Source organism: Rattus norvegicus, chromosome 1, assembly GCF_036323735.1.
Source record: "Rattus norvegicus strain BN/NHsdMcwi chromosome 1, GRCr8, whole genome shotgun sequence".
Taxonomy (NCBI): Eukaryota; Metazoa; Chordata; class Mammalia; order Rodentia; family Muridae; genus Rattus; species Rattus norvegicus.
This window is the reverse complement of record NC_086019.1, coordinates 184,889,142-184,902,870: the sequence shown is the minus strand read 5'-3', so window position 1 is coordinate 184,902,870 and position 13,729 is coordinate 184,889,142. Positions and strand designations below refer to the sequence as shown.

Below are 13,729 nucleotides of genomic sequence, written 5' to 3'. Positions count from 1 at the left end.
TTCCAGAGCAAACACAGGGCCTCGGCTGGAAGGATTCTCAGGGACAAGAATGACAACAAACAACTTTGTCTTTCTGTGAGGAGTCTGGACCTGCCTGCCCAGAGTTTGTGTTCTGAGGCTCCTTATGTGTCTCATACATAGGCCAGAGGCTCCTAGAGACAAGGACACAGCCTGGTTGCTATTATGTCACTGTCCCTGGTACACAGTGAATGGAGTAAAGAACTACTCAATGACACCACCAATCTCTTTCTTTTTTTTTTGGTTCTTTTTTTTGGAGCTGGGGACCAAACCCAGGGCCTTGCGCTTCCTAGGTAAGCGCTCTACCACTGAGCTAAATCCCCAGCCCCACCAATCTCTTTCAATCACTAGTACCACCTGTTCAATGCCCAGTTCTGCAGCTGGCTTTGTAGAAAGTGGGACAGACAGACAGCAAGCAAGCTGAAGTCTAGGCATATTAGATGAGCTCTCAAAATCAGGGACTGCTGGATCATGGCAGGGACAAGAGTGGTAAGAGCAAGGTCTAGGGTCCCTAGACCACCAACAAGCCCTAGACTGACCTATGGACATACAGAAGGGACTTGGTCCTATAGCCTGTGGTCCAACAGAAAGTCGACAGTGGCAGTTACCTCCTGTATGACTGGGTCATCTTCTTCATTGGCCATACTAGGGAGAGCCCGCCACACAGTCCTCAACTCAATCTGCAAAGACAGCAAGAGACCTGGGCAATCAGTAAGCCGTTCAATCAGCCTTTCTTTCTTTCTTTTTTTTTTTTTTTTTTTTTTTGGTTCTTTTTTTTTCGGAGCTGGGGACCGAACCCAGGGCCTTGCGCTTCCTAGGTAAGCGCTCTACCACTGAGCTAAATCCCCAGCCCCTCAATCAGCCTTTCTGATGCACCTTTCTTCATTGGTGCTGTGCAGAGAAGGGAAGCCCAAGACCAAAACATGATCTCCTTTCTGTGTTTGTGGTGGAGGCAATAGTGAGGAGGAACAAGCCCACAAAGGGTGCAGGCAGGGAGACCCAAGCCAATACAGGTCAACTGTACCTCTAGGGAAAAATTAATAACCAGTTTTACAGGTTTCTTGCCCACTCAAAAACACTCCCAGCTGGGCCTGGGGAAACTGGCAGTCCATGGCTTTAGTTGAAACACTGGAGTCTTGAGGGTCCTGTGCTAATATGACAGTCAGCTGTCACATGGCCCACAGACTTCCCATCGTTTTAGACTGTCAGGCTGTAACCCCAGTGAGCCAATTTTCTGTACTTTGGGGTCAAAATGACCTCTTTTAATATTTTCTCTTGGGCTCATGAGGCAGTAAGGCTCTGAGTGGTGTGACTGTCTCCATCTTACAAAACAGACTGAATTCAGGGACAGGTATCAGGACCTCACTCAACGTCACACCACGCCAAGACTGCAAGTCCAGGCCTTGGACTTGGGTGACAGTTATAAATGGGGAAGTGAAGTGAAGTGAAGAGTGGAACCCTCCAGTTAAGGAGGGACATGTAGGTGGGCTTAAAGGATAGCAACCTGACGATGCCTGCAGGCTTCCAGCTCTCCTGCGCCCTAGGGCACAGGTGCTACTGGCTAAGAAAAGAACTGAGCATCCAAAGACTTCAGCTGTTGCCCCCCCTCTGTGCCTGGGTAAGACCACCCCAGTCCTATCCACGTCACATCTGAATGATTTAGGACTTAAAAGGGTACTAGTCGGGGTTGGGGATTTAGCTCAGTGGTAGAGCGCTTGCCTAGGAAGCACAAGGCCCTGGGTTAGGTCCCCAGCTCCGAAAAAAAGAACCAAAAAAAAAAAAAAAAAAAGGGTACTAGTCGTACCAGTGAATGGCTGTGATCCCAGCACTTGGCAGGTAGAGACAGAAGAATCATTAGTTCAAGGTCAGTCTTAGTTACATGGGGAATTGATACAAGTCTGGGCTATAACATACCTTGTCTCAAAAAAACCCCAAAAACTTAGCTGGGCATGGTGGTACCTCTAATCCTAGCACTTAGGAAGCAGAAGCAGGAGGATCTCCATGAGTTCAAGGCCAGCCTGGTCTACAGTCTGGGACCCACAGTGAAACTGTTTCAAAAACAAATAATAAATTTAAACAAACAAATCACAAAGACTTAAAAGTACAGGGTTCAATTCCAGCTAAGGCCCCATGTAAACTCACTAGCTGCAGCACTTGAACTGCTCAGGCAGAAACATCTGCCCCATCCTTGGATCTCCCCTCCTCTCACTTCACACCAGCTCATCCTGTGACGTCTGCCTTCAAAGGAGGCCAGAAGCTGGCCACACCTCAATCTAGCCAGCTCAGCTTCCTGGCTGATTTCCTGGCTCCTTTCTGCCCCACAATCACTGCTCAACCCTCAGGTAGCAGCACTGAGTGATGCCTCCCAGGGTCCCCCATCTTCTTCAGAGAGAATCTTGACCCTTCCAGTGAACCTCAACAAACCCCAACCCCTTGGCTTAGGCCCCACCCACCACCTCTGACTTCCTGCCTCTTCCCAATCCATCTAAGGGCCATACTAACTGTTCTACCCCAGCTTCAGGTTCCCTCCTGTGCCATTTTCAGGGTTTTATTCAAATGTCTCCTTTCTCTGGCCCCCTAAGCACATCACCACCATGGGATAATTTCCCCTGTATCTGTTCTTCCTACCATTAAGCTGTAAGCAACAAACTAAGTCAGTCTACTTTTGCCTTGCTGTATACCTGGTCCCTAGAACTCAGCAGGTACAGCACAGCTCTACCCGGTACCTGAAAAATGTGAACCTAAAGGCTGCCTGGGCTCCAGAGGGATTCTGAGCAAAGGATGATCTGGGACAGGGAAAGAGACAGGCTGGTGGGAAATGGGCCATCACAGCAGATCAAGATGTGGCGGGCAGGTCTCAACCATCTGAGCATAGTCCTATGTGGTTGCCACCGTGCATCTGCACTGGCTACCAAGTGTCACAGATATGTGTCAAGCACGTACCTTACTCTGCAGGCAGCTGCACTTAGTGGCCAATTGAGACAGGATTTCAGGGGGAATTAAGGAAACACAGCACATACAAAAAGAGACTATGGGTGGTTACGAGAGTCTTAAGTCTCAATTATTCTTTCAGGGCTGAAGTTCTGCCCAGCCCTGCCATCGGGCAGAATCAGGTCCCTCTTAGCATCTCCTCCCTCTGAACACTGCACCTGCTTGGGTTACCTGCAGAGGCCATCAGCTCCCTTTAGCCTCCCAGTATCCAATTCAGTGGCTTTTAAAGGTGGAGCCTAAGACCAACAATAATATTTTCCCACCAGTGATGCAGAAATGCCTCAGCTGAAGCAGTACCTTGTGTAGCATGGCTGTTACATCCACACAGTGTGGCTTTCCATCCTTGCCCTTGCAAAATAACAGTGCTGGAGCAAGACCCCTACCCAATTTTACAACACTCACTAATAAATCTTGACCTGAAATCTTTATAGCCAACAATTTGAGCTTCCAGAGCAAGCTGTGGTGATCTATGCTTGTAATACCAGCACTTGGGAGGCGGAGGGGGGGGGAAGATAACAAGTCTGAGGCCATCCTGGGTGAGTATATATCAAAGCCTCATGGGGGGGGGGCCACGGGGACGACAGACGGGGGACCTACAGACACAAAACAAACAAAAAGGCTTCCCTAGCTCCACTCCTCTATCTCCAATTCTCAAGAGAATGCCAGTCTTTGTGACTGGCAGTAGCCTCGCTACTATGGTATCGCTACCATGGTATCGCTACCTTGCTCCCAACCCTTCAACTGTCCCATAAAACAAATCCTTCCAGGAGCCCCTAAGCTCTTACATGATCCTGTCCCTGTCTTCACATAAGCATCTCCCCATGGCCTGGTGATCAATTACCGACTTCTAACAGGCCAAGTCCCAAGCATCCTTGAGGACCTCTGCACAACCCCAGGTCATTTTCAGGATGCAGTGGTAACAACTGCCACTCCCTCCAGGATTAGAGACGTTCCCTGACAGACCAACTGGAACAGCCGCTTCCAGCCCCTTCCATTACAAGCATAGTTCCTTACTCCTGACTGGTCCTAACCTGGAACTTCCTGATCTGCTTGCTGGTCAGGTGTTGGCTGTCCTCTGCGCTAGACTTTAAACTCCACGAAGGCTTCTCTACACTTTATATTCCTGGACCATTAAGTGGAGATAATAATTATACTTTGTTGTTATGGGACCATTACTTTTAAAATTAAAAAAAAAATCACAGTTCTTTCTCGCAAATGTTAATGATAACAGGTACCAATATAGTACCAAATATTTAATCTTCTCATTAGCTGTGCAAATCAAAATTTATAGTGCCCAGCTTAGAATTGATTTACCCAAGGTCACAGCCCCAAGAAAACGGGTAATCAAGAAATCCAAATCTAGCTGATGTCAAAGAGCCTTGATTTTATTCTTAACCAATATGCTGCACACATCTTTGGTAAAAGGCCGTATGGTATAGTGGTTAAGAGGTTGGACTCCCATGCGAAACTTTACAGGTTCAAATCCCACCTCTACAACATAGCAGCTGATTAATGTCATGGATTGTGTAACCCCGGATCTTTCCTATTTTCATCCTAAACCAGCAATAAACCACACACCGGCTTCAAAGGGATAAGTAGAACCTATAAGAAGGGCTGTTGCTACGTGGCAACATGTTTTCTTCCAATGTAAGACCGAGCAAGATAGCCACAAATGAAAGAAGCAGCACAGGAATCATATTATCCCCATTTTACAGATAAATGTAAGATCTTATCGTTTCGCTCCCAAACCCAGTAACTCTAAGAACAGGATTCCAGGATAACCTGCAATGTGCACCACTATCCCCAGTTACTGGAGGGTCCCCGGGTCCGCGCAGTCGCCACTCTGTTTAAACACAGATCAATGAATGAGGCGTCCCGGGCCCGCTAGGGCTGAGTTAACCCAGTTCAGCTAAGGCAACGACCCCCGCCCATGCAGGCAGCCCCGCGATCCAATGGCTTTCTCCTTGTCGCCGGTGCTCAGGCGCCCTTCCCACTCCTCCAAAAGCCGCCACGCCACCGGGCACTAGTGCCCTCGCAGGTGCGGTTCGTGAGCCAGGCCCGGGCGAGGCAGCGCGGCCGAGGCCTGAGTCAGCGCGGGCCGTACCGCCGTCACCTCCCCACCGTCCAGCCGTGCGGAGCGACCCAGGCCCAGGGCGGCCTGGAAAGTTGGGTGGCCGCCCTGCGCCCTGCCCCGGGAGGCCGCGGCCCCTCGGCACGCAGCGGCGCGGGCCTCTCTGGCCTAGTCAGCAGCGCGGCCAGGAGCCCAGAGCGAGTGCGACGGCTGGGGCCAGAATCCCGAGGCTGCTGAGTCGGGTCTCACCTCTCCGCCGGGGCCGCACGCGGGCGGCGGAACGGCCCAGGGACCCGTGGGCTGCAGAGACGGCGGCGGCCGGGTCTTCTATCAGGGAGCGGCCATGTTGCTGCTGGAGAAACTCCGGCGGACACGTGGGGGGAGCGGGGCCGGCCCTCGCGCTTCCTCTTACCCACAATGCCCCGCCCCGGCGAGCGCGGGACCGCCCCTTCGCGAGCCACTCGTGGTGCAGAGAGCACACATTGACGGCAGGGGTCGCCGCTGTGGCTGCAGAAGAAACTCAGAGCGCAGGAGGCAGAGACAAAACAAAAAAACTACCCTGGCAGCGGTGGGATTCGAACCCACGCCCCCGAAGAGACTGGAGCCTTAATCCAGCGCCTTAGACCGCTCGGCCACGCTACCCAGCTGTTAAAGCTGTTTCCTAAGAAGCTACTTACTGGATTGACACGTATATTTTCCTTAAATTCTTGAAGTTGTGTTTGTTTTATCTCCTGCTGATAGAAATTGTCATAAACAATATTATTATAATGCCACTTATTAAAATAAAAGTATCTAGATGCAAGCTTGTTCCAAATAAGTTTTAAAGAAAAAAAAGTTTAATTGCGTTCTGAGGCAGATGGTTAAGGTGTCAAGTTAAGCCACTCTGTCACTCACATAGCCCTAATTAGACGTCTGGTTCTGGAAGTAACTTTCACCGAACTCTGAAAGCTGAACTGTGACCCCAGGTCTGCACATTTCTATCTGAAAAATTACGTGTTTAAAATTGTCATATTGTGAATGGGTTGGGATATAAATATTAACGCAGAAACGTATAGAGATATACAGCTGGTTGGTTTTTCACCATATTTGGGGGGATTTTTGTTGTTATTGTTGTTGTTTTTGCTTTTGTTTTTAACCAGACTTCATTTTTAAGTATCTATTCATTTCAATGTACCCATACAGACTTTTACGTTTATCTTATTTATTTGTTTGGAAGTGGGGGAGGGGCGGGGAGCAGGCAGGACATGCTGTGGAGGTCAGAGGACAAGTTGCCTGAGTATGTTCTTTCTTTCTACCATGTGGGGGCAGTTAGGTTGTCAGGTTTGAGGCAAGTATGTTTACCTACTGAGCTATTTCACCAGCCCTAGATATTTTAAAAGACTGAAAAAGACACAGTGGAAAAAAAATAGTCACCCGTATTTCCACCACCTAGAATTAAACTTATTGCTGCATACATTTGAACACACACACACACATTTGTTGAGTTAAGGCTCACAATGCCCCAGGCTGGCTTTGAACTATGTGTGTAGCTAAAGGTGAGTTTGAACTTCTGATCCTCCTGCCTGCACTTCCCAAGTACTGGGAACTCCACGTTGGCCTGGAACTCAGTGAGATCCCACTATCTCTGCCTCCCAAATGCTGGCATTAAAGGTGTGTGTCACCGAAATCTTCAGGTTATTAATTCCTACTGAGTCAATTTTGCTATTCTGGAGTTTGGGACAAAGCAAGGCCGTTCTCTTCGTTTTTCACATTTATTGCTATGAAAATCTGAACTCTCCCTCACATCCACTGTGCCTTTTTTATTGTCTGGCGTGAGTCTCTCTCTTCAGTTTGCACCTCTTCCCTTCCCAGGGGTAACTCAGCTCAGCACACTAACCCAGCCAGGTACTCGGTACTCAGCCCTACTCACTGGGGTAATCCTGCAACAACTCCACTCAGCTCTCTAGTCATGCCCCTACCAAGTCACACATGTCATGTGGAACTGGCGCAATCCTGAAGTTTGAGCATTTCATACATTTCTTCCCCTAAATCCTCTTTAGTCTCCTGAGGTTGAATGTTTGCTCCGTCCTTCCACCCTCAGTAGCTGCACAGGATTTTGTGGATCTGGGAGAGTTTGTTGCTTTTAAAGCAGCCATCTAGTGAGGAAATAGGTCAGGCTTGGCAAGAGTCCAGGGCTGAATGGCGACTACTCAGTCCTGAGGTGATGCCTCCGTCTGCTCAGGGTGGTTCAGCAAGGAGTGTTCCTGTGCCATACACCTGGCTTTCAGAATGGAAATGTATCCCCAGGGCGGGATACCTGTGGGACTCTGTTCAGGCCTGCTCTTCTAGGCATTAGGAAGACCTCCGAAAGTGTCCTTGGTGGCACCTTTGTTCTAGATATCCTACCGACCCCACTCTCCCCATGTCCTTGTCCCTCAACTGACCAATGTGGTCCATGGTAGGCATAGGATTCAGGTTGCATAGCTCATTCTCTCACTAGAATCTGAATTAAGACACCACGAGCGGTTGATTTGTTCAAATGAGTTGAGCTAGACTTAGTCTCTGGAATTAGAAAGATGATTTGGGAATAGCTATTTTCTGTGACAGGATTATAAGAGCAGAGAAAGCCAGCACATTTTATAAAAGGGGGAGTAAGGGGGAGTGCACCGGGCGCTGTACTACCTCAGGGATGATGGCACACACCTTTAATCCCAGCACTCAGGGGAATCTCTGAGCTCGAGGCCAGCCCCGTCTACAGAGTGAGTTCTAGAAGAGCCAGGGCTACACATAGAAACCCTGACTCTGAAAAAAAAATGTGTGTGGATTGGAGGGGAGGTTGGGGGGACCTGAGCACAGGGCAGTGCCGAAACCCTGATGATTTTCCAGTTCCTACCTCTAGTCCTCTTGGAGATACACCTCTATCATCTAACACTTCCCTCTTCCGTTACGTCAGTCCTACGCAGTAGTTATACCCAATAACCTGGCTCTTGGTTAGTAGGGGCTCAAAAGAAACTAGAAATATTCCTTCCAGGGCCGTGATTGAAGCAACTCAGGTCTGATTCCACCAGCGCAAACTGAGCAGCAACGAACAAGGGTGTGGAACGCAGACAGCGGCGTTTTCCTACACCCCCGCAGCCCATCACACAGACATGACAATCAGGGGCAAAGCCAACAGTCAAGACAGCCAGATTTCAGTCCAGATCCCTGGACTCACATGGCTTGGACAGTGTAAAATGGCCTCTAATGAAGCACTGTTACCAGCGCCTAAAGAAATGGCTCAGTGGTTAAGAGAACTGGCTGCTGCTCTTTCAGAGAGAGGTCCTGAGCTCAACTCCCAGCAGTCACACGGTGGCTCACTATCGTATATAATCATGAAGACAGAGAACTCTATATTGAATAAGCAAATATTTTAGGAAAATTCCTTCCAACTTCATCTAACGATGGCTAGTCATATTCTCATCCTACAGATTGTCTCTTCCAAGCCAGCGGTTAGAAGAATGTCTGCCCAGCTTGAGCAGGGTGTTTTGCCTCGGAAGGACCTGCATCGGTTTACTCTTCTATTTCTGTGGCAGAACACCTGATCATCAAGTTAAAGAGAGGTGATTTCAGCTCAGTTAGAGGGTATAGTCCCTCAGGGCTTGAAGGCCTGGTGGTAGGAGAGACACGGCCACGTGTAAGAGGCAGAGAGACGAATGCTAGGTTCAATTTACTTCCTCCTTGTTCATCGGCCCCAGAGCCCAGCCCATGGGATGGTGCTGCCCACAGTCAGGAAGGATCTTCCCACCTGGATTAACCAACCATTTACAAGAACAAACCAAAGAAGAATTCCACCAAAGCTCACCCTGGGAGTCTAAGGTCATTGGGTATGCTGGGCAAACGACTGCTTACAAGAGCTTTGGTGACTCGGAAACTGCCACAGCGAAAAGTCTTCACCCTGAAAGGATGATGGCTTTCCCACAGCTGCCTTCTCTCCTAAGCTTCCCCAGTCTAAATAAAAACCAACAGTACATGCCAGAGTGATATGCCCACATTGGGTATAAAAATATCTATTAAACTTATCCCGATCTAACTTTAAGTAAATGAGACTCAAACTATATATTTGTTTATTAGGATCTGCACAATTACTGGGGGATTAACCCCCAATCTAAATCTCTAAATGCCAGTCTGGCTATTGACTCATCTGTGCTCCCCAAATACTTGCTGTTTGAAATTTTCTGGGTGACTTCTGCTCCAGCAGTTTGTCCTGGGTAGGCAAATCACTCTGGCACGGTTGTTAGTCCATCACAGCTGCTGGAGACCTCCTGTTCTGTCTACTACATGCTCCTTCTCCTCCTGGGACTTCCAGTCCAGTAACTCAAACTCTACCTCCCAAACCCCCAGTAATTGGCTATTGCCAGTTTTACATAATCAATAGTTTAAGATTGGGGAACAAAGTTTACTTATCATCCCTCGGTGTATGTGAGGATCTGCTCGTGGGGAGTAACCAGATCATAGGGGCCAGTATGAATACATAGCAGCACCAGCCCAGCCCATTATATTCACCAGACTACGTGACCATGTATAATTAGGCCAGAATTGTGTTCAAATTGCTGGGATGAGAGGCCTTCCCCACCTGTTCCTTCTCTGAGGGAACGGACATCAGTCAGTAGGTGCTCAGAAGTAGGCACAGCTGATCTGGCTGCTGCTTCGATGGAGGACTGAGTTCTGTAACACCGATCTTGAAATTCCGTCATGGACAAGCCCCACAGGTTGGTCCTCTAGATGATTCCAGGTCGTGTCAAGTTGACAATCTGTATCAATCATCTCAGGGCCCAACAAGGTTTCGTGATTTGCAGAAGCTCTGTACCTTGGTCTGTGTCGATATTTACGTGTCCAAGCATGCAGCAAGATGTATATTATGTGTAATCGAAGATTTAATACATCATACTGCATCCCCCCTCCAAATGTCTGCACTAACTCTGAATCTTTGAACTGTTCTCCTGGGAGATCATTACTTGCATCAAAACTGTAACAAAAATTTGACATATGTAATACAACAGCCTGCAACGTTTAACATTTCTCTCTAATCTTCAAGGCCCTTCCTAGCATCCACTCCATTTTTTAGTTCATAGATTGAATAACCTTTAACCTTTATCCACTTGGAACTAAGTGTTTCAGGTTTTGGATTTATAAATGTTTTCATATACATAGTGAGATATCCGAACACGAGACTCAACATGGAATATGCTTATATATTATTTATTAATTGTTAATATTATTATCGTTAGTGTTCTCATGCAGCCCAGGCTGACCTTGAACTTCATATAAAATGACCTTGAGCCCACCCTCCTGCCTGCACTACACCAGTTTTCTTTTGCGATGGGTTTTCTTTTTTTCTTTTTTTCTTTTTTTCTTTTTTTTTTAGCCCTGGTTATCCTGGAACTCTCTACTTAGACCAGGCTGTCCTTGAACTCACAGAAGTCTCTCTCCCTCTGCCTCTGAGTTCTGGGATTAAAGGCATGCACCAGTCCTCCCTGCTGGTTCTATGTGATGCTGGGGGATCAAGTCAAGGGCTTCATGTATGCTAGGCAAACAACCAACTGAACGAAGCATCCAGCCCTTAAGTTTTAAATTCTCATTCTCTCTCTCTCTCTCTCTCTCTCTCTCTCTCTCTCTCTCTCTCTCTCTCTCTCTTTGAGACAGGGTCTCATTGAGTCCTGGCTGTCCTGGAATATTCACTATGTAGACCAGACTGGCTTCACAGAGATCCACCTGTTTCTGCCTCCTGAGCGCTGGGATTAAAGGCACGTATCAGTACGCCCGGTTTTTAGTTTTTAAGTCACAATGTTAGGGATCAAACCTAGGGTCCTCTGTGTGCTAAGCAAGTACCCAACCACCGAGCTACATCCCCAGCCACACGCACTATTTTAAAATAAGTTTGTCTGTGAAAGAGTTCTATGGTGTGGATTTTTCCACTGCAGCACTGCACTGGCACTTCAAAGATTTTGAGCCTGGTCTCCAAAATCAACAAACAGATTCCTGATTTTGGAGCACCAGAGGTCCAGATTAGAGATGTTCAGCCCAAATGTGGGAAGAAAAGCAAGTGGATCTGACCCCTCAAATACCTTACAAACTCTGCAGAGTCTTCTGTTGTAGGTTTGGAAATATTATGAAGAATGTTGAGTGTGTCAGGATGGGAGAAAATAACCCAAATCTTCTAGAAAGCCTCGCTGTGTTATAGTATAAAGAATTTAATGTGGGAGGGCTGGAGAGATGGCTCAGCACTTAAGAGCACTGACTACTTTTCCAGAGGACCAAGGTTCGATTTCCAAAACCCCCATCATACAAACACCTGTAACTCCAGGTCCAGTGGATTTAACGCCCTCTTCTGGCCTCTACAGGTAATGCACACACAGTACAGAAAAACATGCAGTCAAAACATGCATACACATGAAATAAAAATAATTTTTTCAGCAGGGTGTGGTGGTACATGCTTTTAATCCCAGTACTCAGGAGGCAAAGGAGATAGGTAGATCTCTGTGAGTTCGAGGTCAGCCTGGTCTACAAAGTGAGTTCTAGGACAGCCAGGGCTGTTAATACAGAGAAAAGAGAAACCAAGTCTCAAAAATCTTAATTAATTAATTAATTAAAAATAGATAATAACTATGAGCTGGGTGTGGTGATGCATGCTTTTAATTCCAGTACTCAGAAAACATAGGCAGGTGAATTTCTGTGAGTTCCATGCCAGCCTGATCTACACAGTGAGTTCTAAGATAGCCACAGCCAGGGAGATGCATATGTATATAATATGTATGTATATGTGTGTAAAACAAAAGGAAAATACTGTGAAAGTAACTAGTATATGGTGGACACACTGAGGAGATGGAGTTGTCTAAGGAATTGTGTTGGTAGAATATTTTTTGAGACAGTCTCAGTAGCCCAAGATGGCCTCAAATGCATAGTCTTCTTGCCTAAGTATTCAGAGTGCTGCAGCTACAGGCAAGAGCTCATATTTAACTGTGAATAAAGTTCCTGAAAGTACTCCATTTCCACCCACCCTTCTGTAAGGCTGAGCAGAGAGTTTGGGATGCTACAAGCCCAGAGCTATAGTGGGCCATCTTTAGCCCTGTTAGTGACCGTTTATCACCTTCTTGTCTGGGAAGCAAACCCTTTGGGATATATACAGACAGATGCCTAACCCCTACCAACCAAAAGGCTACAAATGCTGAGAGAGAGAGAGAGAGAGAGAGAGCACATTCTGGACCTAGAACATATTCCTTTGTTCTGTTGCTGCAAAAACTTCATCAAACTTATTATGCTAGATTGAATTTGGGATGACCTATTTAGCCTCAGACTAAACAGTCTCTTGTAATACCTTTTGGTGTGAGAGTTAAGTGTTTACCATGGACATAACCAATATCAAAGTTGGTCCTTTAAGATTACAATACATCATTATAATCACAAATAACAAACAAAAATAATTAAACTTGTATCCCCAAATATTTTTTTGTTTTTACTTTATTAAACCATACTAATATTCTTTCAAGGACAGACGTACAGCCAAGGATGCTACAGTGAGAGAATCTTATTTTCATGAAAGACGTCACAAGGTGCTCTCTTCAGTGATGGATGCTTCTTATCCTCATTCTGGGAAGCCAGGAAATATTCGACCCCTAAAGCTACCACAAACACAGCAAACCCCCACTTAAATCCTTTTAATATTACACTCGTGATGGTGATGTTGCTTGTAAAACTGCCCATGTATCTCCAAGCCTCACTGTGAGCCCATGGATCCCTCAGCCCTCGTGCAGCAGGCTTCTTCTGCAATGCTGCTAATGGTGTCTCTTCGATTTCCACTGTCTGTGATCTGGAAGTTCCACTTTACCATGACCGTGTCCATGTTGGTGACCATGTCCAGCAGCCATGTCTGACAGCAATCTGACCTCTCAGGACACTCAATATTCAACCTTCCAGCCTGTATCCCCAAATATTGATCATCTAGTCTATATTAAATGAGCAAACACCATACCTCATTCCTAATCGTTTCCTCTGAAATGCTTTCTTCTGCTGTCTGTTCTTTCACACTCAATGCTTCTTTTTTTTTTTAAATGTATTTACTTATTCTATATAAGTACACTGTAGCTGTCTTCAGACACACCAGAAGAGGGCATCAGATTGCAAGCTACCATGTGGTTGCTGGGAATTGAACTCAGGACCTCTGGAAGAGCAGTCAGTGCTCTTAATCACTGAGCCATCTCTCCACCCCAACACACACTCTCTCTATATATATATGTTATAATACTATATAATAAATGTGTATATTGGCTTATGTGAGGGTGTGAGTGTCTTGCATGTGTGTGCATCATGCATGCCTGGTGCCCCGGAGAAGACACTGGATTCCATGGAACCGGATTTATAGATGCCTGAGCCATCACTCAGGTGCTGGGTACTGAATCTGGGTCCTCTGCAAAGCAACAGGTAGCTGCAGAACTACCTGTTTAGCTCCTAAATGTGACTTTCCCACGCTGACCTTTAGCAATCTGCTCGGATTGAGAATGGAGCTCTAAATTGTTTGGGCAGTCTGTGAGAAGGAGGGTTGATGGCTGTGGTGTTCCCTGTGAGGTTTCACCAGGGACAGGACCTGTGTTAATTTCAGCTCATCCGATAGATACCCTTAGAGGTTCCTACTGC

General features: G+C 46.8%; 1 protein-coding gene and 1 non-coding gene across 4 annotated transcripts in view; both read right to left on the bottom strand.

The window, feature by feature from the left end:
* The window catches only part of Polr3e (RNA polymerase III subunit E), a 28,165-nt gene extending 22,677 nt beyond the window's left edge, over positions 1–5,488 (bottom strand). For 2 of the 3 annotated variants that reach the window (XM_006230168.5, XM_039082865.2), the window contains exons 1-2: positions 5,330–5,488; positions 627–698 (exon numbers count right to left, since the gene is read on the bottom strand). In XM_006230168.5, coding sequence (XP_006230230.1) covers positions 627–662 — 36 coding nt within the window. In that variant the 5' untranslated portion in view covers positions 663–698; positions 5,330–5,488. The remainder of the gene's footprint in view (positions 1–626; positions 699–5,329) is intronic. The other variant, NM_001108503.1, reaches the window with a different exon arrangement.
* A 152-nt stretch (positions 5,489–5,640) lies between these two features.
* On the bottom strand, positions 5,641–5,722 carry Trnal-aag1 (transfer RNA leucine (anticodon AAG) 1). Its single transcript has one exon. It is a non-coding gene; the product is annotated as a tRNA-Leu (tRNA).
* Between the last annotated feature and the right edge of the window lie 8,007 nt (positions 5,723–13,729).